This window comes from Geotrypetes seraphini, chromosome 2, assembly GCF_902459505.1.
Source record: "Geotrypetes seraphini chromosome 2, aGeoSer1.1, whole genome shotgun sequence".
Lineage (NCBI taxonomy): Eukaryota > Metazoa > Chordata > Amphibia > Gymnophiona > Dermophiidae > Geotrypetes > Geotrypetes seraphini.
Genome location: NC_047085.1, coordinates 162,030,296 through 162,055,271, shown reverse-complemented (window position 1 = coordinate 162,055,271; position 24,976 = coordinate 162,030,296). Strand labels below are relative to the sequence as shown.

The following is a 24,976-nucleotide window of genomic DNA, read 5'->3' as shown; positions in this document are numbered from 1 at the left end:
TCCTAGTTATTTACACTACTGGCAGAACACCATTTGACTAGCCTTTCAAACACATTCAGAGACAATATTTTGAACCAAGAGCAGAAAAAAAAAAATCTTGTAACAGAATACACAGCTTGGGGAAAATAAAGGAGCTCTTTTACATAGGCGCGCTAAGCATTTTAGCGCGGATTTAGCACGCGCTACATCCACACGTGCGCTAACCACTAATGCATCCATAGGATAACATGCATGTATTAGCGTTTAGCACGTGTTTAGTGCGTGCTATTTAGCAAGCGCTAAAAAGCTTAGCGCACCTTTGTAAAAAGGGGGTAAGTTTATGCCTCCCTTAAAATCATGCAAACATCAAGGAAAAAAACCCCAAACATTAAAATAATTAAACAAAAATAGTATTTTTTTCACACTTGTGTTTGCTCCACATTAACAACACATTTTTCTTTTGGTAATTGTTGATTTATAACAAAAACCAATACAGAGAAACAGCAGTACAGCACAAAAGTAATACATGCACTAAAACTGCAAAAAACCTACCGATGTCAACCCCAGCCCTCAACTCCCTCCCCCATCCCTCCCTCCCCCCCTCCCCCTTCAATACCAGGGGAGCTCAGAACAGTTTACCTGAATTTATTCAGGTACTCAAGCATTTTCCTCATCAGTCCCGGTGGGCTAACAATCTATCTAATGTACCTGGGGCAATGGGGGGATTAAGTGACTTGCTTAGGGTCACAAAGAGCAATGTGAGTTTGAACCCACAACCTCAGGGTGCTTAGTCTGTAGCTTTAACCACTGCACCACATTCTCACAAAATTACAGATATGACCACTCTCTACAATTAATTTACATTCTACTGGGATATTATGAACCTTCATTCAAAAATGAAAAAAATAATTTGGAACCGAAACATCAATACCAGCAGTCACATAAAAGTACAGTGCTATTTTCAGTGGTAAAGGATGATAGTATTAATGCCAACATTAATCCATTAATGCCTTGAGTCTTGTAATGTGCTATTTATCAAGCCAGGTCACAAATTGATAAACTAAGAGCAAATCAATCTCTTCACTGAGCCTGTTTCTGCTTTTGTATGACACTAATCTAAATGCTAGTGACTTTCTTCCTCATTCCAATCTTATCTCCTCTGCTGAGTGGAAGAGTTGCCTAATAGTTAGAGTCATGGGCTGAGAACAAGCAAAATCCAGTTCAAATCCTACTACTGTGCCTTACGATCTTAGGCAACCTAAAGTACCTTTTACTAAATTGCATGTGTCTAATGCAACAAAAAAATTGAGTATCACTGAACAAGATCAGTACTGTGGTAACTTGGAAATCTGCACATGCTAACTACTGTGATGAATATCTCCCCAAGGAGAGACCTCAGGTGGTAAGGAAAAAATCCTAGCTGTTATAGGCAGAAATATCAACACCCAGTAGGCTTTGCTTCTCTCGAGTGTGGGGGTGGAGGGGGGGAAGTCTTTATTTTATGTCCCTGTTTATCTTAAGGTGAACATTAGATTAAAATCCTATACACCCAGCTTGACAAACACAAAAAAAGATTCAGAGTTTCTTGTTTACTACCTCTAACATATCAGGTTTGGATCGCTTCTTTCAGGGTTTAAAACACATAAAAATAGTCAATTAAAACAGATCAAACGTTATATGCAAATGAACCTCAAAACACCATTAGTGACTACTAAACCAAACTCTCCAGAACAGTCTTATCCAGTTTCAGTTTCTACAAAGCTCACCCTCACATTTTAGGATAATTCTCTTTTTCCTATAAATAGTTCATCTAAGTATCTGTTCAGGTTCTAGCAGTCTCCTGGTGTATGAGAAAAGACTAGATTGCTTCCAAATGGTTACAGCCATCGCTATAGACAGCCCCTCCCCTGGGATATTAAAAAGCAGCAAACAAATGTTACTATTTTCCATTCCCCTGACTGTTTTACACTGAGGAAAAAAAAAAAACATCAAAAGAAAAAGATTTACCTGGTTTCACCTCTTTGAAAAATAATCCATACTTAGCACTCTGCCATTTCCTTCCCTTTTTTCCTTTTCTTGAGCTGTGCATAAAAAATAGCGGCGCTAGAAAAGGTTCAAAGAGCGACCAAGATGGTAAAGGGGATGGAACTCCTCTCATAAGAAGAAAGACTACAACGATTAGGGCTCTTCAGCTTGGAAAAGAGATGGCTGAGGGGAGATATGATTGAAGTCTACAAAATCCTAAGTGGAGTAGAACAGGTACAAGTGGACTGATTTTTCACTCCATCAAAAATTACAAAGACTAGGGGACACTCGATGAAGTTACAGGGAAATACTTTTAAAACCAATTAGAGAAAATTATTTTTCACTCAGAGTATAGTTAAGCTCTGGAACGCATTGCCAGAGGTTGTGGTAAGAGTGGTTAACGTAGCTGGTTTTAAGAAATATTTGGACAATTTCCTGGAGGAAAAGTCCATAGTCTAATATTGAGACAGACATGGGGGAAGCCACTGCATGCCCTGAATTGGTAGTATGGAATGTTACTACTATTTGGGTTTTTGCCAGGTACCAATGACCTGGATTGGCCAACATGATGACAGGCTACTGGGCTAGATAGACCATTGGTCTGATCCAGTAAGGCTATTATTATGTTCTTATCCATGCCAATCAGTTTTGTCTTTCATTCTTTAGTCCAGAGTTCTTATACAGCTGGCTCAAGTAAGAAAGGCTATAACTACCTTCCCCTAACTATTCTTGGTATAGGGGTTCTTGGAAAAGGTAACCCCACTTGGAATATTGGAAATCTCTGGGTGGAATAATAACCCAACATGCTATATTTTTATAGACACACTAGTCTTTAAGCCCGCTACATTAACGGGTGCTAGAATATATGTCTGTCTGTCTGTCTTTCTTTCTTTCTGTCTCTCTACCTCCTGCTGTATTTCTCTCTCTCTGGCCCCCTTTCTCTGTCTGTCTTTCTGTCTCTCTTCCTGCCCCTATGTCTTTCTTCCTTTCTTTCTGTCTCTCTCCCACTGTCTGTCTGTATTTCTTTCTATCTGTCTCTCTCCCTGCCCCCTATGTAGCATTCCCTCCCCCTCCATTTCTCTGTGCATTGGCATTTCCCCCACCCCACTTTCTTGTACAGCAGCAACATACCCTCCCCCTCCATTTCCATGTGCAGCAGTATTTCCCTCCCCCACCCCACTTCCCTCTGCAGCAGTAACAGCATTTCTCTTCCCCCCCACTTCCCTGTGCAGCAGCCACAGCAGCATTTCCTCCCTCTCCATTTCCCTGTGCAGCAGCATTTCCCTCCAAAGCAGCAACAGCATTTCCCTCCCCCACTTCCCTGTGCAGCAGCATTTCCCTCCCCCCACCCCACTTCCCTGTGCAGCAACAGCAGCAGTATTTCCCTTCCCCTCTAGGTTCCTGTGCAGCAGCAGCATTTTCCCCAACCCCCCCCCCCTTTCCCTTCACGTGGTCTGGCACAGAAAAATAACAAAAACCAACCAACAACCGTCAAGGAAATTTTTTTTAAAAAAACACCCCGTACCTTTTAAAATCTCTCCTGTCCTCGCTAGACGGCTCTCATACTCAGATTAGGAGTACATATATGAGGAGCAAGCGGCGGGCTGAAGCGGGAGTGCATAGGCTTGCTCCTCACATTCTCGCTCCTAACCTGAGCGAGAGCCGTCTAGTGAGGGAGGGATACCGCTGGACCACCAGGCTGTTAAAAAAAGGTACCGATGGCGGCAGTGCTGGGGAGGGAGGGTTTGAAAAGGTGCAGCGGCGGCGGTGCTTGGGGGGGTTTGAAAAGCTTCTCACTCCTGACCTGAGTGAGAGTTGTCAACTTCGGTCGTTTAAATTTGCCGCCGCGGCTCCTATCTCGATCCCCGCCTTCGGAAACTTCGGCCGTGGAGTATGTCAATTTCGGCTGTGAAGTATGCCGCCTGCATTGACTTCGGCCGTGGAGTATGGGGTCTGCGATAGAGGGAACTTTGTAAGCGCGCATGCACACTCTTGCCAGCCACAGACCTACAGATCAGGAATCAGGGAACATGCTGGTAAGAGTGTGCATGCTCGCTTAGGGTTTTATTATTATAGATGATGGCAGACCCATCCAGTCTGCCCATCCACAGTCCATTATCTCTTCCTCTCTCTAAGAGATCTGACGTGCCAACCCTAAGCTTTCTTGTTCCCCCCTCCACCCAGATTTTAAGGGCAAAACTTCTTTGGGTTTCCTGAACTTCCAGAGTTGCACAGTCAATCCCCATTTACACAGACCAAGGCAGTACCAACTTCTGGGTTAAATTAGGAAGCACTGCCTCTTACTATAGGGGCTTCTCTTGTGACACTTCTTCTTTCCCAGAATAAACAGGAATATATCTCCCTCCCCCTTCCCCCCATTTCTTGCAGGTCTTGAGGAGATTTTCCATCTGACTCTCATATGCATTCTTTAATCTCCGCCTCCCCCCCCCCCACACACACACAAAAAAAAAATGCTTCACAGATTTGCTTTCTGGAAGGAAGAAACACTGTTCTGCAACATGGGGTATTTATTCCTGGCTTGTAGGGCTGTTTCCTCAAATGCTCTCATATTCCAACAACTCATGATCGCATTGCACACTAAACAACTTTTATAAATTAGTTGAGGGGGCATTTAACAGACAGAGAGTGAGGGTTCCTCTGCTCATCAATTAGAGCATTTATTTTACCACAAATGGGCAGCAGTAACATAGAAATAGACAGCAGATAAGGGCCACGGTCCATCTAGTCTGCCCACCCCAATGACCCTCCCCTACCTTTGTCTGTGAATAGATCCAATGTGTCTATCCCATTTGGCATTAAATCAGGCACGCTGCTGGCCTCAATAACCTGAAGTGGAAGACTATTCCAGAGATCAACCACCCTTTCAGTGAAAAAGAATTTCCTGGTGTCCCCGTGCAGTTTCCTGCCCCTGATTTTCCACAGATGCCCCCTTGTTGCCGCGGGACCCTTGAAAAAGAAGATATCTTCTTCCACCTCGATACGGCCCGTGAGATACTTGAATGTCTCGATCATGTCACCCCTCTCTCTGCGTTCCTCGAGTGAGTACAGCTGCAACTTATCCAGCTGTTCCTCGTACGGGAGATCCTTGAGTCCCGAGACCATCCAGGTGGCCATTCTCTGGACCGACTCCAGTCTCAGCACATCCTTACGGTAATGCGGCCTCCAGAATTGCACACAGTATTCCAGGTGAGGCCTCACCATGGATCTATACAATGGCATAATGACTTTAGGCTTACGGCTGACGAAACTCCTGCGTATGCAACCTATGATTTGCCTTGCCTTGGATGAAGCTTGCTCCAATTGATTGGCAGTCTTCATGTTCTCAATGACGATCACCCCTAAGTCTCGTTCTGCTTCAGTTCTTGTTAGGATCTCGCCATTAAGGGTGTAAGTCTTGCATGGATTTTGGCTGTCCAGGTGCATGACTGCATTTTTGGGCATTGAAGCTGAGTTGCCAGAACCTAGACCAGCGCTCCAGTAGGAGTAGGTCGTGCATCATGTTGTTGGACATTGAATTTATGTCTGTTGTGCTTTTGCCCTCTACATTGCTTAGTTTGGTGTCATCGGCGAATAATGTTATTTTACCTCGCAGCCCTTCTGCCAAGTCTCTTATAAAGATGTTGAATAGGATCGGGCCCAGGACCGAGCCCTATGGCACTCCACTGATTACCTCCATCATTTCGGAGGGGGTGCCGTTCACCACTACCCTCTGAAGCCTACCTCCAAGCCAGTTCCCAACCCATTTCGTCAATGTGTCGCCCAATCCTATAGAACTCATCTTGCTCAGCAACCTGCGGTGTGGTACGCTATCGAATGCTTTACTGAAGTCCAGGTATACGATGTCCAGGGACTCCCCAACATCCAGCTTCCTCGTCACCCAGTCAAAGAAGCTGATCAGGTTGGATTGGCAGGATCTCCCCTTAGTAAATCCATGTTGACGGGGATCCCATAGATTCTCCTTGTTCAAGATCGTATCCAATTGGCGTTTGATTAGAGTTTCCATTAGTTTGCACACTATTGATGTGAGACTCACCGGTCTGTAGTTTGCTGTCTACATCTTGGAGCCTTTCTTGTGGAGTGGAATGAAGTTAGCCGTCTTCCAGTCCAACGGGACGTTACCCATACTAAGGGAGAGATTGAAGAGCGCAGATAGCGGTTCCGCCAAGACATCACACAACTCCCTGAGCACCCTGGGGTGTAGGTTGTCAGGCCCCATTGCCTTGTTAACCTTAAGCTTTGACAGCTCGCAGTAGACACCGCTGTTGTAAACTCGAAATTACTAAGTGCTCACTAACCTCCCTCCCCACTTTTACTAAACCATGATAGTGGTTATGAGCGCAGGGAGCCGCGCTGAATGCTCCATGCTGCTCCCGATGCTCATAGAGTTCCTATGAGCGTTGGGAGCAGTGTGGCTCCCTGCGCTCTTAACGGCTATTGTAGTTTATTAAAAGGGGGGTAAATCATTTTTAAATATGGTTGCCTGCTAATGGCAATATTAGCACATGAATCAAAATAAAAATTAAAAACATGGACTTGGCATGCAGGAAATACCTGTGTAAGGGTGCACTAAGGCTTATTTTTTACTGCAGATTAGTAAAAGGACCCTTTAGATTGGGAATAAGAAAATACACACTGGACCTAAATGCGCACCACCTTGAATTACAATGTAAAAAGGCATGTCCTAAATCCCCTCCCTATTTTATGCAAAATTTTGACATTTCACCAACCCTGATATATCTTTTGGCTAGAAAATCAGACATTTCCATTTGAATTTTTATTTCTCAAAGTCAGAACTAACTATGAGATTAATCAATTCAATCCTAGAAAGGTCAAATTGATTTTTATTTAAGAATAACAGAATAGAAGTACAAGCCTAAGCAGATATACATAAAGCACCAAAAACACCGATCTCGGGTTTGCAAAAATTAGTTAATTGCACGGTGATTTAAAGAATAGAAACCAAAAAGAGAACATTTCCATTACCTCACAGGGCTGTTAGCAGTATCCGGATCATGAGCTTGGACTGTTCCAATGCTGGTGCCAAACTTTGCTGCTTCAGACACCATCATCGAATATAACTGGGGGGTAAATGTAGGTGATTCATCCACATCTTCCACGATAATCTTCACTGTCGTCGTATCCATGAAGGGCCCCAAACTTAGAAAGCGAGGGTCAACATGCTTGTTTGCTGCTTCTATCCTGAGAGTGTAGCTTGTCTTAGATTCATAATCAAGTTCCTGCAAAGACAGTTATTAAGAAATATGATGAAACAGGGAAAAGCACAGATTTTAATTTATGAGAATATCAATGCATGAATTGCTTTACTATCGGTGTCCCAGGAGTTTTATGGCATGCTAGGTGGTGGTAATGCTTAAAATAGATTCACAGAAATTCTATGTGGTGTATTATTTTTTTTTCCAACTAAGGTATTTTTAATTGGTAGATAACTATCCCCCTCCTTTACTAACACGTAGCATGGGTTTTAGTGCCGACGCTCATAGAATTCCTATGAGCATCAGAGCAGTTATCGCTACAGTCGACGCGAAAACTCAAGCTATGTGTTAGTAAAGGAGGGGATTTGAGTTCAACAAATCTACAGCATTTTACAATAAATAATTAATGAAACAGCTCTGTTTAATCTATGTTACCTAATGCAAAGAACATAGCAATCATCTCACTCTCAATGATGTTATAGATACTTTATGACAGAGAATAGTAGCACACACACATATCTGGATCCTTTTATCAAGGCAGCTCTGCCCAGAAAACAGGGTCAGGGATCTTGTCAGCAGAAAGCAGAAGTCCAATAAACAGAGTTTAAACTCAGACAATTACTTCCTGGAATTGGGGAGAGAAGAGCTTATCCCCAGTCGAAGCCTTTACATCTGAACCTGAGGGCAGCAACGCAAGTAATGAGTTTCCTTGGAACCACACAAAATACAGTCTCTGCCTCCCCCCCCCCCTCCAAGAAATGAATGTATCAGTGGCACCAGCAAGTTCACTACAGAGCAGAGCATGGACTGGCAGCTAAGTCCCCAGCAAGGTTCAGAGGAAGACGATGCCCTGGACCGGTGACATGGAATGCTGCTACTCAGTGGCATATCTAACATATGTGACACCCGGGGCCCATCATTTTTTGACACCCCCCATTTGTATGAGAAACATGATTTTTAGTAACAATCTACACGTTACACAAGAGTGTATCTAGGAAAAGGCAGCAACTTACATACTGCAGTGAGCAGTACAACATCAATATACCCATTGTAAAACTAAATAAGCCAGACTAGTACAGATCAATCCTGCTTAGTCAATCCTAACAGAAAAACATGTCCTATTAGGTATGTTAATGAAGGCTAAAAGCCAAATATCTGCTCGAAATAACAAACTTCTCTTTATAATGACAGGAGTTGCCATACAACTTATTTTAAGGAATTGGTGGAAATGTGAAAGATTAAATTACACTTTCTGGTGGGAATCTCTCTGTTATACTTTTAAAATGGAACATTCAATGGCTGTACAAAAGGGACGGTATAAGAAATTTATGGATGTTGGGGAACCATTGACTAAGTTCTGTAAGGAATGGTAACTGATTTTATTTTATCGACCCTTAAGCATACACATCCAGGATGGGTGGGAAGGGGGTGGGTTTTGCATTGGAATTTCATATGGGGAATATATATGGAGGGTTTCCTGTAGGTGTGTACTTTTTCAGATTATTTGGTGGGGGGAAATAGTTATACATTAATGTCTATAAGTTTAATGTACATTTCGTGTAAGCTTATGTATATTGAAATTCTTTGTTTGCACTATGGTAGTTTGAAAATTTAATATAGATTTGTAAAAAAAAAATAAATGTATTTTGAACACACAGAACACAGAAAACACCTTTGCCTAATAAGGAATATGTAATCACAAACTAACCCCTCCCCCTTTTACAAAACTGTAGTGTGTTTTTTAGCCACGGTGGTAGCAGCTCAGACGCTCATAGAATTCTGAGCGTTGGAGCTGTTACCACCACAGCCAGCATTAAAAAAATGCTCTATGGTTTTGTAAAATGGGGGATAAAATAGAAATAGGTAGACAAAGGTTAAATTGAACCACCAAGAAGCTGGACTCTTTGAATCACCAAGAAGCTGGACTCTGCATACAATGCAACACCACAGAAACAGCAATGCATCTCCCCTAAAGCAAAAAAATAAATAAATAGAAAAAATATGTTCTACTAGTCTTCTACCTTGTTTTTCTACCTTGATTTCTGCTTTCCTCGTTTTCTTGTCACTCTCTTCATTTCAGCCACTGTCTCCCCTCTCTCTGCCCCTTCTATATGGCATCTTCTCTCCTTCTATGCCTCTTCTAGAAACTGTATGCCTCCCCCTTCCATCTCTCCCTTCACCCCCATTGGTCTGGCATCCATCTTCTTCCATTCCCACCTCCATTGGTCTGGCATCTCTCTCCTCTCCTCTTCTTCCCTTCCCTCTCCCACACCCCCATGGTCTGGCATTTCACTATCTCATCTCCCTTCCCCCCACTTCCATCAGCATCTGCCCCCTTCCTTTCCCTCCAACCCAATTCCATCCAGTATCCTTCCCCCTTATGTCTCTCTCCCCTTACCCTGCACACCAATTCCATCAGCATCTGCCCACCTTTCTCTTCCTCTACCACCCTTCCATACCACCCTGCCCCCTTTCTCTCCCTCAACCACCCTTCTATGATCCTTTCTCTCTCCCTCCAAACCAGCAAGGTCACGTGATGACTGTGTCTGCCGCCTCTGTTTCGGAAGACATAATTGACGTTGGAGGGGGTGGACCGGCAGACGCAGGGAGTTGTTGCAAGGTCCCACAATGACTGCGGCTGCCGGTCCACCCTCCTACGATGTCACTTATGTCTTCCTGAGCATAGCTGACAGACGTAGTCATCACGGGACCTTCCTGCACTTCAGTGCGGCTGCCAACTCTGCTGAGTTGCAGGTACCGTTGTAGAGCAACACGAGAGGTTCCGGACCCGGCTGGCTGTGCACCCCCTAGGGCGTGCACCCATGGCTGTCCTTGTTCCCCTCCCCCCCCTGCCCTTGGTATGCCACTGCTGCTACTATTTGGGGTTTTGCCAGGTACTTGTGGCTTGGATTGGTCTCCATGAAGATAGGATACTGGACTAGATGAATCATTGCTCTGACCCAGTAAGGCTATGCTTATGTTCTGCTTACATACAGAAGTACCGCATGTTCATATTCTTCCCAGACCCTGCTACTGAGGATTTACCTCCTCCTATGAGTGTCAAAGCTGTTACCACTGTGGCTGGCGCTAAAAACCATGCTACAGTTCAATTAAAAGGGGGGAGGGTTAATTATTTTGACCCTTAATACTGTGCAGTATAGAAGTGAGGAAGCAATTAACCGTTTCTAGACACATGAGAGGAAAAAGTTTCTTGCTTTCTAGAGTGCTACCAGATGTATGCAGTTACAAAGTTACAAAGGAGACAGTTACAAAGGAGACAGTCCCTGCTTGAATGAGCTTACAATATAAACTATCAAGACAGACAAACAGGATGCCATGGTAGGGATTACAGTTAGATGGGATGGTTAAACTGCTGGCTAGGGTGGTAAGCAGAGGGCAGAAGGGAGTAGGGTTATGAGTTGAAGGCTGTCTCAAAAAGGTGGGTTTTCAGACTTTTTGAACAAGGAAAGGCAAGAGGGCATAGTGGACGGACTCAGATAGTTTATGCCTTTCACCTCACTGCCCTGTATGCCTGGAATAAAGTCTGGATTTGGAAGTGATAAAAGCAGATAAAATCAGTTTGTCTGGGGCACGGAGTTCCTGGGGGAAGTGTATAAGGAGAGACAAGAGATACTGAGGAGCTGCAGAATATAACTGCTTTTATAACTGACTTTTTACATTGGCATCACCCAGTGCAGTGTGAGGGTTTTGATGCATGGAGTTGAACAGCATTGCAGGGTTTATCTTAACGATCTCAAGAAGACTTTGAATGCCTGAGTGTTTGGAACATCATTGGTAGATGACTATACCAAAATGTACATCTTTAGCTATTAGCAAAATATGTTACATTTCTGTTATTTTCCACAATAAAATGTAAATATTGAATGTTCATTTAATAAAATAGTGCTATATTTGTTTGCATAATGTATCACTGCTGAGTGTGAAAACATAAAAGTATAGATATAATACCAAGAAATTTGTTCCATTAAGCAAAAATGGTAGCAAATTTTAAAGAAAAACGGAGCTTTGTATAATCAGTGGTTTTGAGCGACCCCAGGATGGGCTTTAAAAAATTTTTAAATTGTTTTCTAATCAAGCACTATCAAATTCATGGGGAAAACCTCAATTCACACAGTTTATCCAACTTTAGGTTTTTCTGAAGAACCCTAATTGACCCCTTCCCCCCTTTTACAAAACCATAGCACGGTTTTTAGCGTTGGCCGCAGCAGTAACATCTCCAACACTCATAGGAATTCTATGTGTGTTGGAGCTGTTACCGCCGTAGTCAGAAGGCAGGCAAGCACACAATGAGGTGAGCATGAGAGCCAGAGGACCAGTGACGCCAGTAGCCAGTCAATACTGACATGAGAAAGGCATAGACTCAGACTCACCCATGTTTTTGCAGGTAAAAGGTATTCAATCAGGATGGGAGCGAGGCTTTGAGGCAGTTCCTGGAGACTGGGATATCTACAAAGCCAAAGGATCACACTTGGGTTCCTTGTTTGTTTTTGGTCCACAGGTCTATGGAGGAAGGAACGGAGCGACGACTGATGAAGAGTCCAGGCAGAGAGGTGCCCAGCCAGTCCATCCAATAGAGTGAAAAGTTATAATACAGGTCCCTGATCCTGGAGTGGTGGTGTTGCAACAAATATTTATTTATTTATAGCATTTATAACCCGCTTAAATCACCTGGTAGTACCAGGAAGCTGCCTGAGAAGTAGCTGAATTGGTCAAGCTCTGAAAGGGTCCTGGAAACTTTCATCCAATTAAGACTGATCTAGATGAGTTCCCACAGTGTTTTTTTTTTTTTGTTTTTTTACCCAATCCTAAGGAGTGTACTCAGACCTTACCACAATGGGAAAACCCCCACACAAGAGCAAGCTAAGGATGTATATATAATATTTTTATTGGATTTTAACACAATAAATGTATAAATAAAATAAATCAAGGATACAATATCACTTACAATCAATCACAAAAACAAGTATATTATACAATTAAAATGGTCCTTACAATCAAATCATAGATGCAACGGGGACTAAGGCAGCTTAATACAAGGGTGTGCTGAAAAGTTCTCAGCCCAACCAAAAAGAGAATGCCGTGGATATGGTTCAATCAATGATCTGAAACAATGTCAAAACAGAGAATTTTGTTTCTACAACTTGGCACGTAACAAAATAAGATAACACTCATTTCAGCTACATTGGCGAAACAACGCACAGAATTGTGGTTGGTTGGGCTGAGAACTTTTCAGTACCCCCTCATAAAAGGACCTCATTCTTATTAAATTATAAGTTAGGATGAATAGTAATATCTTATAAGAAAAGTAATAGGGAACCTTTCCAAATGCTAACACAAAGCATGTCCGATTTATTTCATCGGCAGCATGTTCAAACTAAATTCCAGTTTCCAAACTCAATGAAATATACTATTCATTTATCAGTGAAGCAGGAATAGTCATGCTGGAGCCACTGTCAGACCTACTGATTTAAGCAAAGGGTTGCTCTGCAGTTGCTGTTTTGATTCAATCTAGAGGCTTGCAGCACCCCTGCTAGGAAAATTGATCAAGCGAGACTGCCAGTTGGAGCTGGATAAAATGAGCTCCAGACAAGGTGCTACAGTATCTCCCGCAGAGGCTCTGTTGTAAAATTTACAGAACAACCAAAAAAATCCCAATGTTAGTCAACAATCGCAGACTTCTGCACTATAACCAAAACATTATTCCTTACTGTCAGGAAAAAAAGAACATGCAATGCAAATAGTTTATTTATAACAAACTCCACATTTCCGCTAGAATAGTTGTTTACGTATGAGTGATAAAACGGTGACTGTGTTATAACCGCGCAGAAATCAACAGTTTTTTTTACATACAAGGTACAAAGAGGTGTGTCAAATCAAAGTCAAATTCAAACCGGCTAGATTTCAGCCCCTCTGCCGTTGTTTGGATTTCCCTTAGGCATGCAAAAGCAGAGAATGGTCAATTTGTCTTCCACTAATGTGTGCTTACTGCTGCATAAAATGCACAAAAGCAGGCCACACTCAAGAGCCACACGTTACCCTAAGAAATATGTTTGTTTGTTTGTTTGTTTTTAATGCAGGGAGTGCGTTTGGTGCAGAGACTAGGCGTATCCTGCGCTAACTGGTTAGTGCATGGACATTAGCGCATGCTGACCAATTAGCACAGGATTAGCATGGGAGTCCTTAACACCTACAAAATAGGTGGTAGTAAGAGTTCACGTGCTAATGGCCATGCACTCGTTTCAAAACCAGTGAGAGAAAGCCAAATTGCAGCCATTTTAGAGCCATGCTAAAAAGTGACTTCAGCGCACAGGAAATCCACAAGCTCAAAACAGTGCAGGTCACTTTTTTTTTAGCACAGCTTTGTTAAAGGGCCCCTTATATAGGCATTATAAACAAGTAACTGTACACTTTCATATAATAAGAACATAAGAATTGCCGCTGCTGGGTCAGGCCAGTGGTCCATCATGCCCAGCAGTCCGCACCTGCAGTGGCCCTTAGTTCAAAGACCAATGCCCTAATTGAGTCTAACCTTACCTGCATACGTTCTGGTTCAGCAGATACTTGTCTAACATCGTCTTGAATCTCTGGAGGGTGTTTTCCCCTATTTCAGCCTCCGGAAGAGAGTTCCAATTTTCTACCACTCTCTGGGTGAAGAAGAACTTCCTTACGTTTGTACGGAATCTATCCCCTTTTAACTTTAAAGAATGCCCTTTTGTTCTCTCTACCTTGGAGAGGGTGCCTTTATCTACTAAATCTGTTCCCTTCATTATCTTGAATGTTTCGATCATGTCCCTTCTCAGTCTCCACTTTTCAAGGGAGAAGAGGCCCAGTTTCTCTAGCCTCTCATTGTACAGCAACTCCTCCAGCCCCTTAACCATTTTAATCACTCTTCTCTGGACTCTTTCGAGTAGTACTGTGTCCTTCTTCATGTATGGCGATCAGTGCTGGACACAGTATTCCAGGTGAGGGTGTACCATGGTTCATCACATCACTATTTCAGTTCCACCCCAACTCCTCCAGTAATGTTATACATGGCGTGTGTTTAAATACATGCCATCTTATTGGCTCGCATACTTATATGTCTATACACCACTGCAGAAGGACTTTTCTGTATCTAAAATAGTCTTTCTGCCTGCAGAAAATCCTTTATAAAATGACACCTTAGAGACTAAATTTTTTAAAGCAATTCTACAGGTACAGCAAGATTTTCCTTGGAGAAATAGCCTTTTAAAAAGCTGTGTGTCTGATACACACATAAAACTATGTATCATCGGCCTGTGTATGCATAACTTTCCCCAGACTGAGAGGGGGCACTCTTGGGAGCATGGTAGAAGAGTACTTTTCATTTATCTGCATAATTTGAAAATTACGGTAGCCTCTGTGTACTGTATGTGTTCAAGAGCAGGGGAAAAATTTAAGTGCATAAATTCCTTAGGCTAATTTTCAAAGTGGAATTATGCACATACTGAACTTGAACAATTTGTGGAAGCCCTCACAGGACTCCTTGTGGTGTCATGCAGTTATTAAAATTACCTCATTAGCACACTCTGACTTTAGGATGTCACTTAGCATGAGCTAATTTCCCTTAACTACGTAGTTTGGAATGGGGTAGGCAATGGCATGGACTGCACCTTCATTTAATACATAGGAAGTTAGGAACTTACCATCAGTTAACTCTTATCGCAGCAGTATCATAGAAGCCACTTCATACTACCTCAGTCGGATATATTTAATGAATCCACATTATCTACCATTCAATTATACATGTGTAATTAAGTGTATTGCCTTTGTGTTAACTATAAAACGTTCTTATTCCAAGACGCATACCATAGCGTCTAAATATTTCCTTTCCAACAGCCCGCATAATAAACACAAACCGCTTTTAAGAAGCCATCCCCATTCCTGGTGTTTTATCCACCCCCCCTTCCCTTTAATTAATTTGTTTTTAATGATGTAATTATTAGCTTTCCCCACCTCCTTTACCCTCAAGCTCATGTTCGTATTTGTAATTTCTCTATTTAATGTTCACATTTCTCCCCCCCCTACAAAAATTGATTTTAACCTTTCATTTTTAGCATTGCAAACCGGCCAGGTGCACGTCGATGGTCGGTTTATTAAAATTAATTTAACTTGAAACTTGCATGGGATGGTAGTAGTAAAAACCAAGCCACAGCTTTATTATAACTTTAACCTAACTTTAATTTACAACTTCATTACCTCCCCCCACCCTCCGAAAAATTGATGAGACTAGATAGCATCATCCTATTCCCTACTATCATACACCAATACCACTTTCAGAACGGTCAGTCTGTGGTGATGCAAAGTGGCTTCACACCAAAAGAACATAAAAATATGAAAATAGCCATATTGGGTCTGACCAATGGCCCATCTAACCCAGTATCCTTTTTCTAACAGTGACCAATCCATGTCACAAATACCTGGGAAAACCCCAAATAGTAGCAGCATTCTATGCTACCAATCACAGGGCAAGCAGTGGCTTCCCCCATGCTTGTCTCAATAACAGACTATGGACGTTTCCTCCAGGAACTTGTGGCTAATGTATCTAGGTTTAAAAAAAGGTTTCCACTTTTTAAAACCAGCTACATTAATCACTATTACCACATCCTCCTGTAACGAGTTCCAGAGCTTACCTATTCTTTGAGTGAAAAAAATTAATAAATTCTCCTATTTATTTTAAAAAGTATTTCCATTTAATTTCAATGAGCGCCTCCTGGTCTTTTTTTTATTTTTTGAAAGAGTGAAAAACCAATTCACTTTTATCCATTCTACACCACTTCATCTTGCCAGTCTGTGGCAAGGATCAACTGAATTTAAATCCCCTCAATCAACCTCACATTATCACCAAAATCACCTCCCCCCCCCCAACATTTACTTCACTTGCTCCTGCAGCAAAACCTGGATGCCACTGCCACTGAGAAAAATTAAAGAAAAAGAAAAGGTACAGTCCTGACTCTGCACACAACGTGACAAATTTATTTTCAAAAAAACAAAAACCCTTATTTTCAAAAAAACAAAAACCCTCGGGTGTTTTAAAAAAAAAAAAAAAAATCTCTATGCCTAACTGTATAACACCACTGTCTTGTTTGTCACATAAGAACATAAAAACATAAGAAGTTGCCTCCGCTGAGGCAGACCAGAGGTCCATCTTGCCCAGTGGTCCGCTCCCGTGGCGGCCCATCAGGCCTACTTGCCTGAACAGTGGTCCTTGACTAATTTTATAACTTACCTCTAATCCTCCAATCCTATCCCTATAACCTACCTCTACTCACTCCAGCCCCTGACACCAAAGCATGACTCTTTGAATGAGACTGAGTCGGCACTGCCTGTTCTACACCCTATGCCTCACTAAAGGGGAAATTCTGGATTATTTCTCTGCTCTCCCTGACTGACAACCTGAACTCCTCCCATTTTAGTAGCTACCAAGCAAACCCCAAATCCTAGCTTTCCTTCACAAAACCTTCCTTCGGTTCTTCATTTTATACTTACCCTCCCTCTTCTGTGTAACAACTAGAATTGCTGTCCCAGTCTACTCACCATTGGCTCAGAGGACCATTTTATGCCAAGATCCTCAGAAGAAAATAGTTATATAGCTGAGAATTAGAAAAAAAAACCTACAGAACCAATAAAATTAAATTTCCAATTAGCAAGATCAATTTTCTAGCAGTGTTATTCTGATGGGGCAGAATTCACAGAGAAATTAGTGGTTGAAATAGAATGGATCAGAATGAGAGAGAGAGAGGCATAATTTTGTCAGAGAGTTAAGACAGATGACAGATAACCTTTAGATTTGTTGCAGATCTCTTCTTAATTCAATGGGATTTCTTTTTGGATTATTTGTGGACATTATGTTTGGGAAGGTCGAAGGAACCAGGCAAAGAGGGTGATCTGCAAGCAGATGGCTGGATATGTTGAAAACAACAATGGGGATGTCACTGGAGGACCTTACTGGACTAGCACATAACTGATCTCCTTCTTGTTTTATTTCTTTATACTACCTTAGAAAGTAGACTAACACGGCCACCACACCATTTCACTTTTTGGATCTGTAATTTATCAAATCACTAGGACTCAAGCACGAGTCGATGGTACCTAGCTAACTATTCAATTTCAGTCTTCCCAGTACTTCATGGGAAGTTGGCATTGGTATTTAATTTTATATTTTTGGGTGCATTGAAGCATTAGAAACACCAAAAGTCTAACAGGACACGAACCCACGTAAACAATGCAAGCAGGAAAGACAGTGGGAATGTACAATGAGCAATCCTAGGGGCCTTAGGTATCTGAGCCAATCGGGGCCTCAGGCCCCTCTCCATGCATAACATGATGCACCGGAGAGGGTAAGGCCTGCCATTTTGGACTGGAGAGCCTCCGAACGGGACAGGCTGACCATTCCTCCTGCTTCAACCTCCTTAAAAGGTACAGGGTGGTTCAGGGAACCTCTGATGGCAGGAGGGAGTGGACATCCCTCGTGCCTTTTTTGAGGGGGGAAGGGAGAGGGTAAGGGATGTTTGTGAGGGCTCCTGGCAAGGGGTGGGCCTTCAGTAGCAACAGGGAGTGGGCATTCCTCCTGCCATTTTGCTGTCATTGGGGAGGGGGCAGCATGGCAGGAGGGAATGGATATCATTCCTGCCATTTTTTTTCTCACTGGGGGGGTGGGGCAAATGGCAGGAGGGAATGGGCTTGCCTCCTGCTGATTTTTGGTGGCGTGGGGGGATTCCTGGTGCCATGTTCAGCAGGATCATCATGGAGGGCCATCATCAGTGGGTGGGCTTTTTTAATGGAGCAGATATTGTGCTTTTGGGGCTACACTTGCCGGCTCTACGCATGTGATAGAGTTGTTTTCAGAGCCATCAATTGGATGGGAGAGATGGGGATTACAACAAACCTCTGCGTGAATCATTTGCATGCAAACCTTTTAGTGAATCAATAGCTCTTTTTGAATCGGCCCAAAATTGGTTCAGAGAAGACATACACAGTCTTACTGATCCTCTTTAGTGCATCTAGGCCTTAGTAATTTCCAACCTCTTCTATACTTACATCTGAATCAATGGAACCACTTCTTTTTCCAAAGGCAGATTAATCAGATCCATCAGTGAATCAGCCAAAATTTCTCCTTTATTAACCTAGTATTACTGCTTTTTCCTTAACACTCCCTAGATATTTTTAGTTTTGTAAAATCATGTATTTTCTTTTTTTTAAAAAAGTGACACTTGAAATATTGTAATAGAATGATAGACTTGTATCCTGTGGTTTGCCTATGTTCAGAGGAATAGTAAAACAATTAATGTTGATTTTGCAAACAGCGGTTTGTCAGATTTATATTTGTGCTTCTGATTGCTTTGAAAAACTACATGGACAAAATTCCTACCTCCCATCAGCCCTTTCTTCCATCTCTGAGGGAGACCAAAGAATGACAACCAGACACAAATGGTAGTTTAAAACATCAAGGCCTTGGGAGAACGTGGTGATCAGCTAACTTTTCAGAATTGCAACCAAAAATCTTCCTGAACCATGGGTGATAGATGGCCCATTTTATTAGCTTCATGATATTTAATTTCTTATTATTCATATGTAAGTTAGTACATCTTCCAATAACAATACAACTATTTTATTAGGATCCAATGATAAATTGCATATGATTGCATTTTGCCACTAGGTCCATATTCAGTTCATTGTTCATGTGATATCTTGTCATTAGTAATTTTCCCTAACATTAGCAATTCTATAATGACTTACAAATCATGTGCTATTGGTTTTGTTCCTTTCAGCATTTACATTTAGATTAACTGAGATCATTATTTATTTCAATGCTTTGGGCATCTTGTAACAACATGTTAGCTTAGGGCACAGTGACCTGTTACCTATTCTAGGACACACATATATATTGGAACTCAACTACGATAACTGCGAAAGAGTAAGCACGTAGCCGAGGAATACTTCTTGACTCTATCCTATTGCTTTCCAATCACAAATCTCAGGTGGTATCTTCCTCATTTTACTAAATTACATTACATTTCTAGACCACAAAACCTTCCAAATCGATGCGGTTTACATTGCCAATAGACTGTACAAAACAGCGAATTACAAAATTAATACTACCTGCAACAACTCTGAAAAATAAGGAACTACTTTTCTGCATCTGACATCACCTTGCAACTCTATCCCTTAGTCCTCTACTGCATGGACTACTGCAACGCACTATTCAACTGTCTCATAGCGAAGAACGTATGACATCTCCAGTGAATATTGAAAATTCAATAGATTGACCTAAAGTAAGTAGTGGAGCTAAAAAAAAATATTAAAAAGTAGAGGAGAAAGAATTGAGCCCTGTGGTATGCCAAATTGGTTGGGAGACCATTCATAAAAAGTATTGTTGAAAGTAATCTTAGAAGAACCAGTTCATTACTTGCTCTGTTATCACTACTGTGGAATGGTCAACCATTCCCACTGTATTTCTACCGCCAATTTTGGGTGGGGGCCATGGTCCCTGTTCCAACACCTATGTAATGTGATTAAACTGCAGCTGTGATGCACAGAAGAACTTTGTACAAATGTTCTTATGTTTGTAATATTTTTTGAAGGAGGTAAAAAGGATCTCAGAAACCTACTAATGTCTCTTTCATCAATCCAAGTCATAAGTTGTTTAGAGTACCGTATTTTCACGCAAATAACGCGCACCCGTGTATAACGCGCACACGGGTATAGCGCGCAGAAACCACAATATTATGTATAAAAACTTTTGTATACCGCGCTCACGGGTATAACGCGCATGCTGCCCGACTGTCCTTTCGCCCGCCCCGACTCTCCTCTGGCCACCCCGACTCTCCTTTCGCCCGCCCCGACTCTCCTCTGGCCACCCCGACTCTCCTTTCGCCCGCCTCGACTCTCCTCTGGCCACCCCGACTCTCCTTTCGCCCTCCCCGACTCTCCGTGCGCTGTCCCGACTCTCCGTTTACCCGCCCTGCCCTGCCCCCTCCCCCCGGCAGGACCACTCGCACCCCCACCCCGAAGGACCGCCGACTCCCCGACAATATCGGGCCAGAAGGGAGCCCAAACCCTCCTGGCCACAGCGACCCCCTACCCCCACCCCGCCCGACGCCCGATTCACCCCCCCCCAGCAGGACTGCTCGCACTCCCACCCCGAATGACCGCTCGCACGCGCTCCCACCCGCACCCGCGATCGGAGCAAGAGGGAGCCCAAGCCCTCTTGCCCGGCCAACTCCCCGACAATATCGGGCCAGGAGGGAGCCCAAACCCTCCTGGCCACGGCGACCCCCTACCCCCACCCCGCACTACATTACGGGCAGGAGGGATCCCAGGCCCTCCTGCCCTCGACGCAAACCCCCCTCCCTCCCTCCAACGACCGCCCCCGCCAAGAACCTCCGACCGCCCCCCCAGCCGACCCGCGACCCCCCTGGCCGACCCCCACGACACCCCCACCCCCCTTCCCCGTACCTTTGCTAGTTGGCCGGACAGACGGGAGCCAAACCCGCCTGTCCGGCAGGCAGCCAACGACGGAATGAGGCCGGATTGGCCCATCCGTCCCAAAGCTCCGCCTACTGGTGGGGCCTAAGGCGCGTGGGCCAATCAGAATAGGCCCTGGAGCCTTAGGTCCCACCTGGGGGCGCGGCCTGAGGCACATGGTCGGGTTGGGCCCATGTGCCTCAGGCCACGCCCCCAGGTGGGACCTAAGGCTCCAGGGCCTATTCTGATTGGCCCACGCGCCTTAGGCCCCACCAGTAGGCGGAGCTTTGGGACGGATGGGCCAATCCGGCCTCATTCCGTCGTTGGCTGCCTGCCGGACAGGCGGGTTTGGCTCCCGTCTGTCCGGCCAACTAGCAAAGGTACGGGGAAGGGGGGTGGGGGTGTCGTGGGGGTCGGCCAGGGGGGTCGCGGGTCGGCTGGGGGGGCGGTCGGAGGTTCTTGGGGGGGGCGGTCGTTGGAGGGAGGGAGGGGGGTTTGCGTCGAGGGCAGGAGGGCCTGGGATCCCTCCTGCCCGTAATGTAGTGCGGGGTGGGGGTAGGGGGTCGGCGTGGCCAGGAGGGTTTGGGCTCCCTCCTGGCCCGATATTGTCGGGGAGTCGGCCGGGCAAGAGGGCTTGGGCTCCCTCTTGCTCCGATCGCGGGTGCGGGTGGGAGCGCGTGCGAGCGGTCGTTCGGGGTGGGGGTGCGAGCGGTCCTGCTGGGGGGGGTGAATCGGGCGTCGGGCGGGGTGGGAACTATGTAGAAAAACTTTTGTATATCGCGCTCACGCGTATAACGCGCGAGTGGTATGCGCGGTAGGTAAAAACGCGTATAACGCGCGCGTTATATGTGTGAAAATACGGTATAGTTATAGAATAGTCATGATATGTAAGAATGTTGATCAATTCAGGCGCCTGCTTAAGACTCATCTGTTTGCAAAGGAGTTTTGTTGTTATGCCAGGTTATGTCCATGTAAAAATTCTGAAGTGTTTTAGACAATTATTTTTAACTTTTTAAGCTGGGAGGGGTGTTTTATTGGTGCGTTTGTGATAAAAGAAGATACATTTTATCTATTGATGCATATAGTTGTAAATATTGTCTTTGTCATGAATGCATTGTATATGTATAATTGTGACCCACCTAGGTGTTACTTGAGCAATAATTTTTTAAATAAATAAATAAATATTTGAGTATCACAGACTTATCTTCTACCATCAATGCCCCGACAGGGAACAAAGATGGGTATCTAGATGGCAAGGTAATTGGGAGTATGTGTGGGGAGGATGATATTCTGTAGGTAGATGTCTTCTACATGGTGCAGGCTGGGAGAGGGGGGTAAGAAATGAGGGGAGCTTTTTTCATGGGGCCAAGAAGGGAATTGTAGTGACTATAAACAACAACAAACAATGTTATGTGGGTCCCAGCTGATATTTAGACAGGACCCACATGTTTTTTGCAGGCCCTGGTTGAATATTGTCTGGAATTTCTTTAGCTCCTCCTTCAGGACAATGAATGGAACTTGACAGCTTCATCAATATGTGATTAGATCCTGTCATTATGCCTCTTGTAGTTCTCCTCAAGGACACATTATGGGCACTTTGGTTATATTTGTTAATGATACTCTGAGTCAAACAGCAGCAGAACTGAAACCACTGAAGCTAGCAGTATGAAGTTACTGAAATCCTGAACAACTGGAAGTCAAGCTATCTTATGCAAGAGTGGATTTACCACTTCATTCATCTTTTATTTTTCTGATTTGATGGTGTACTGTATAGTGCAGAGGATATTACAAAACAAGCCAACCTTATCAGAAAAGGCTGCACGTAGCATTATTTTTCACAAGGACTGTCTCTGTGTAATGCTCATTTTTCTTTTTTTTTGTACTGGTTGAGAAGTTTGAAGTAATTCACTTTATGCAGGTAAAAACATCAGGTTCTAAAACTCAGTATGGTCTTGACTTTATAAACAGCACTTTATCATACAAATATACATATCTTCTGAAAGGAATTAGGAAAGACTCATGCCCTGCTTTACCAATTCAAATTCTAAAGAAAATGTTTTATTTTATTTATTTATTTTAAAAATTTATATTCCACATATCCTGCAATTCAATGCGGAGTACAATGAAAAATCCAAATAATAAAATAACAAATTATAGCCTTCTCTTGCAGCATATATTTCAATAAAACAACAAAACAACACAATATAATAGACATATAACAGTACAACAAGCAAACATATAACAATATGACCAACAATAAGCAGACAACCACAGAACAAATAACCATCATCTCCATTGCTTTTACATGACTGAGATTCGACTGCTGGCTCATTACTCACTGCTACAGGTTGAAAAAGCGCGCAAAAATTATTTAGTTATCAAAATAGCAATGCTATCAAAATTAGAGAATGCCAACAAAGGTAAATTAAATAAATAAAAATGCATTTCCACAATTTTAATATTAAAAAGAAGCTAGCTTTCTAAACATTGCTTTCCAGAAACAATGGAATACTACACTAAGGGGGAAATTCTAGAAACGGCACCAAAACCTATGCGTGGGTAGGTGCCCTACCGGTGCCTAAGTTATTAAATGCCATTTAAAATGTCAAGAAACAGCAAAGTTAAAGTGCCTACTGGCACTTTCCTGCTCTTAATGCCACTATGGGCGTGGCTAACACCAGAAGTGGCATTAGGCGTGATTCATGACAAATATAGGCACCGGGAAATGTAGGCCTGGAAAACCCTGGCCAACATTTCTGGTGCCTTTCTTTCCCGCAGGTGAGATTATATGGCACCAGTCGAGTGACTGACACGCAATTGGCGGCCGCTTTTAAGGCGACTGCCGATATCAGCGCCGCATAGAGAATTTGGGCCTTATTTTTTAGATAGACTGAGGCACTTTTCAGACTGCTAATTTCAGCTAATTTGCATGGGTAAATCAAATTGCTAGTTATCCACATAATTATCCACATAGTTATCTACATAGTTTTAAAAACTGTCATCTGTTGGAAAACATACATAATTAAAGTGGGTGTTGTGATAAAATGGATGAGATTAAGTGGTTATTAAAAAAAATTTATAAAATTGCATTTCCAATTGAATATTTGCCCAACTTTTCTCTTGAAATCCTCTTCCCTTATTTTTGTAGTCTGGGTTTAGGCCCCATTATGCAGGGGTGCAAAACTAGCAGATCTATATTTCTGTAATGCGGAATATGCTGTTATGGTAGAATTCGATAATTGCTAACAGCTTCTGCGACCAGCAGCTTTAACGTCTGATCCTCTGATGAAGCAAAATGCGAAATGGAATCCATTGGGATGAGGACCTTTCAGTTAAGTTGTGCTGCTCTATATTTGTCATTAGTTTAAAGACATTTATGGCAGGGAGGTTTATTTCTTTGACCAGTGATTGATTTTGCCCTCTATATCAGGCATACATTAATTTATTTGCCTATCAAGGGAATCTGAGGTCTTTTTTTTCCTCCTGGTGCCCATTATACAGTCAGCATTTGGATAACTTATGTTTGATAAGTATATAATTTTGTATCATCCAGTTTTGTAGTTTTGTGTTAACATGGATGCACAGTCTAGAACTATTGGGTTTGTTCCCCAGTTTTTTTGGTAGCATACTGTTCTCGAACATCCAAATATAGACCATAATCTTTTATCAAATTATTGTCCACTTGCAAACATACCATTATTTACAACAGTTCTTTTTTTTTTTTTTGTAAATCTTTATTAAATTTCCAAACTATCATAGAGCAAACAACTCAATAAAACTTATTGAACTTAAAAAAAGTTTACACAAAATGCACACTAAACTTATAGATATTAATGCACAACTATTTCCCCCACCAAATAATCAGAAAAATTACATACCTACAGGAAACCATCCAAATATTCCCCAAATGAAATTCCATTACAAAATCCTCCCCCTCCCACCCACCCTGGATGTGTATGCTTAAGGATTGATAAAATAAAATCAGTTATCATTCCTTACAGACCTTAGCCAATGGTTCCCAAACATCCATAAATTTCTTATACCGTCCCTGTTGTATGGCCATGAAATGTTCCATTTTAAAAGTATAACAGAGAGATTTGCAGCAGAAAGTGTAATTTAATTTACAACAGTTCTGAAGGATATGCAGCTAATCATCTGCCCCTATCTTTTGAGAAGTATAATCATTTAGATTTTTTTTTTTGTTCCAATTTGGTGTCTGTGGCCACTCTAGC

At 42.8% G+C, this 24,976-nt stretch overlaps 1 protein-coding gene across 5 annotated transcripts in view; it reads right to left on the bottom strand.

Annotated features, from left to right (window-relative positions):
- The window catches only part of CDH7 (cadherin 7), a 390,069-nt gene that overhangs the window by 98,069 nt on the left and 267,024 nt on the right, over positions 1-24,976 (bottom strand). For 4 of the 5 annotated variants that reach the window (XM_033934193.1, XM_033934192.1, XM_033934194.1 and 1 more), the window contains one exon: positions 7,009-7,262. In XM_033934193.1, the coding sequence (XP_033790084.1) occupies positions 7,009-7,262 (254 nt within the window). Of the gene's footprint in view, positions 1-7,008; positions 7,263-11,629; positions 12,646-24,976 lie in introns of those variants that run through there. The other variant, XM_033934196.1, reaches the window with a different exon arrangement.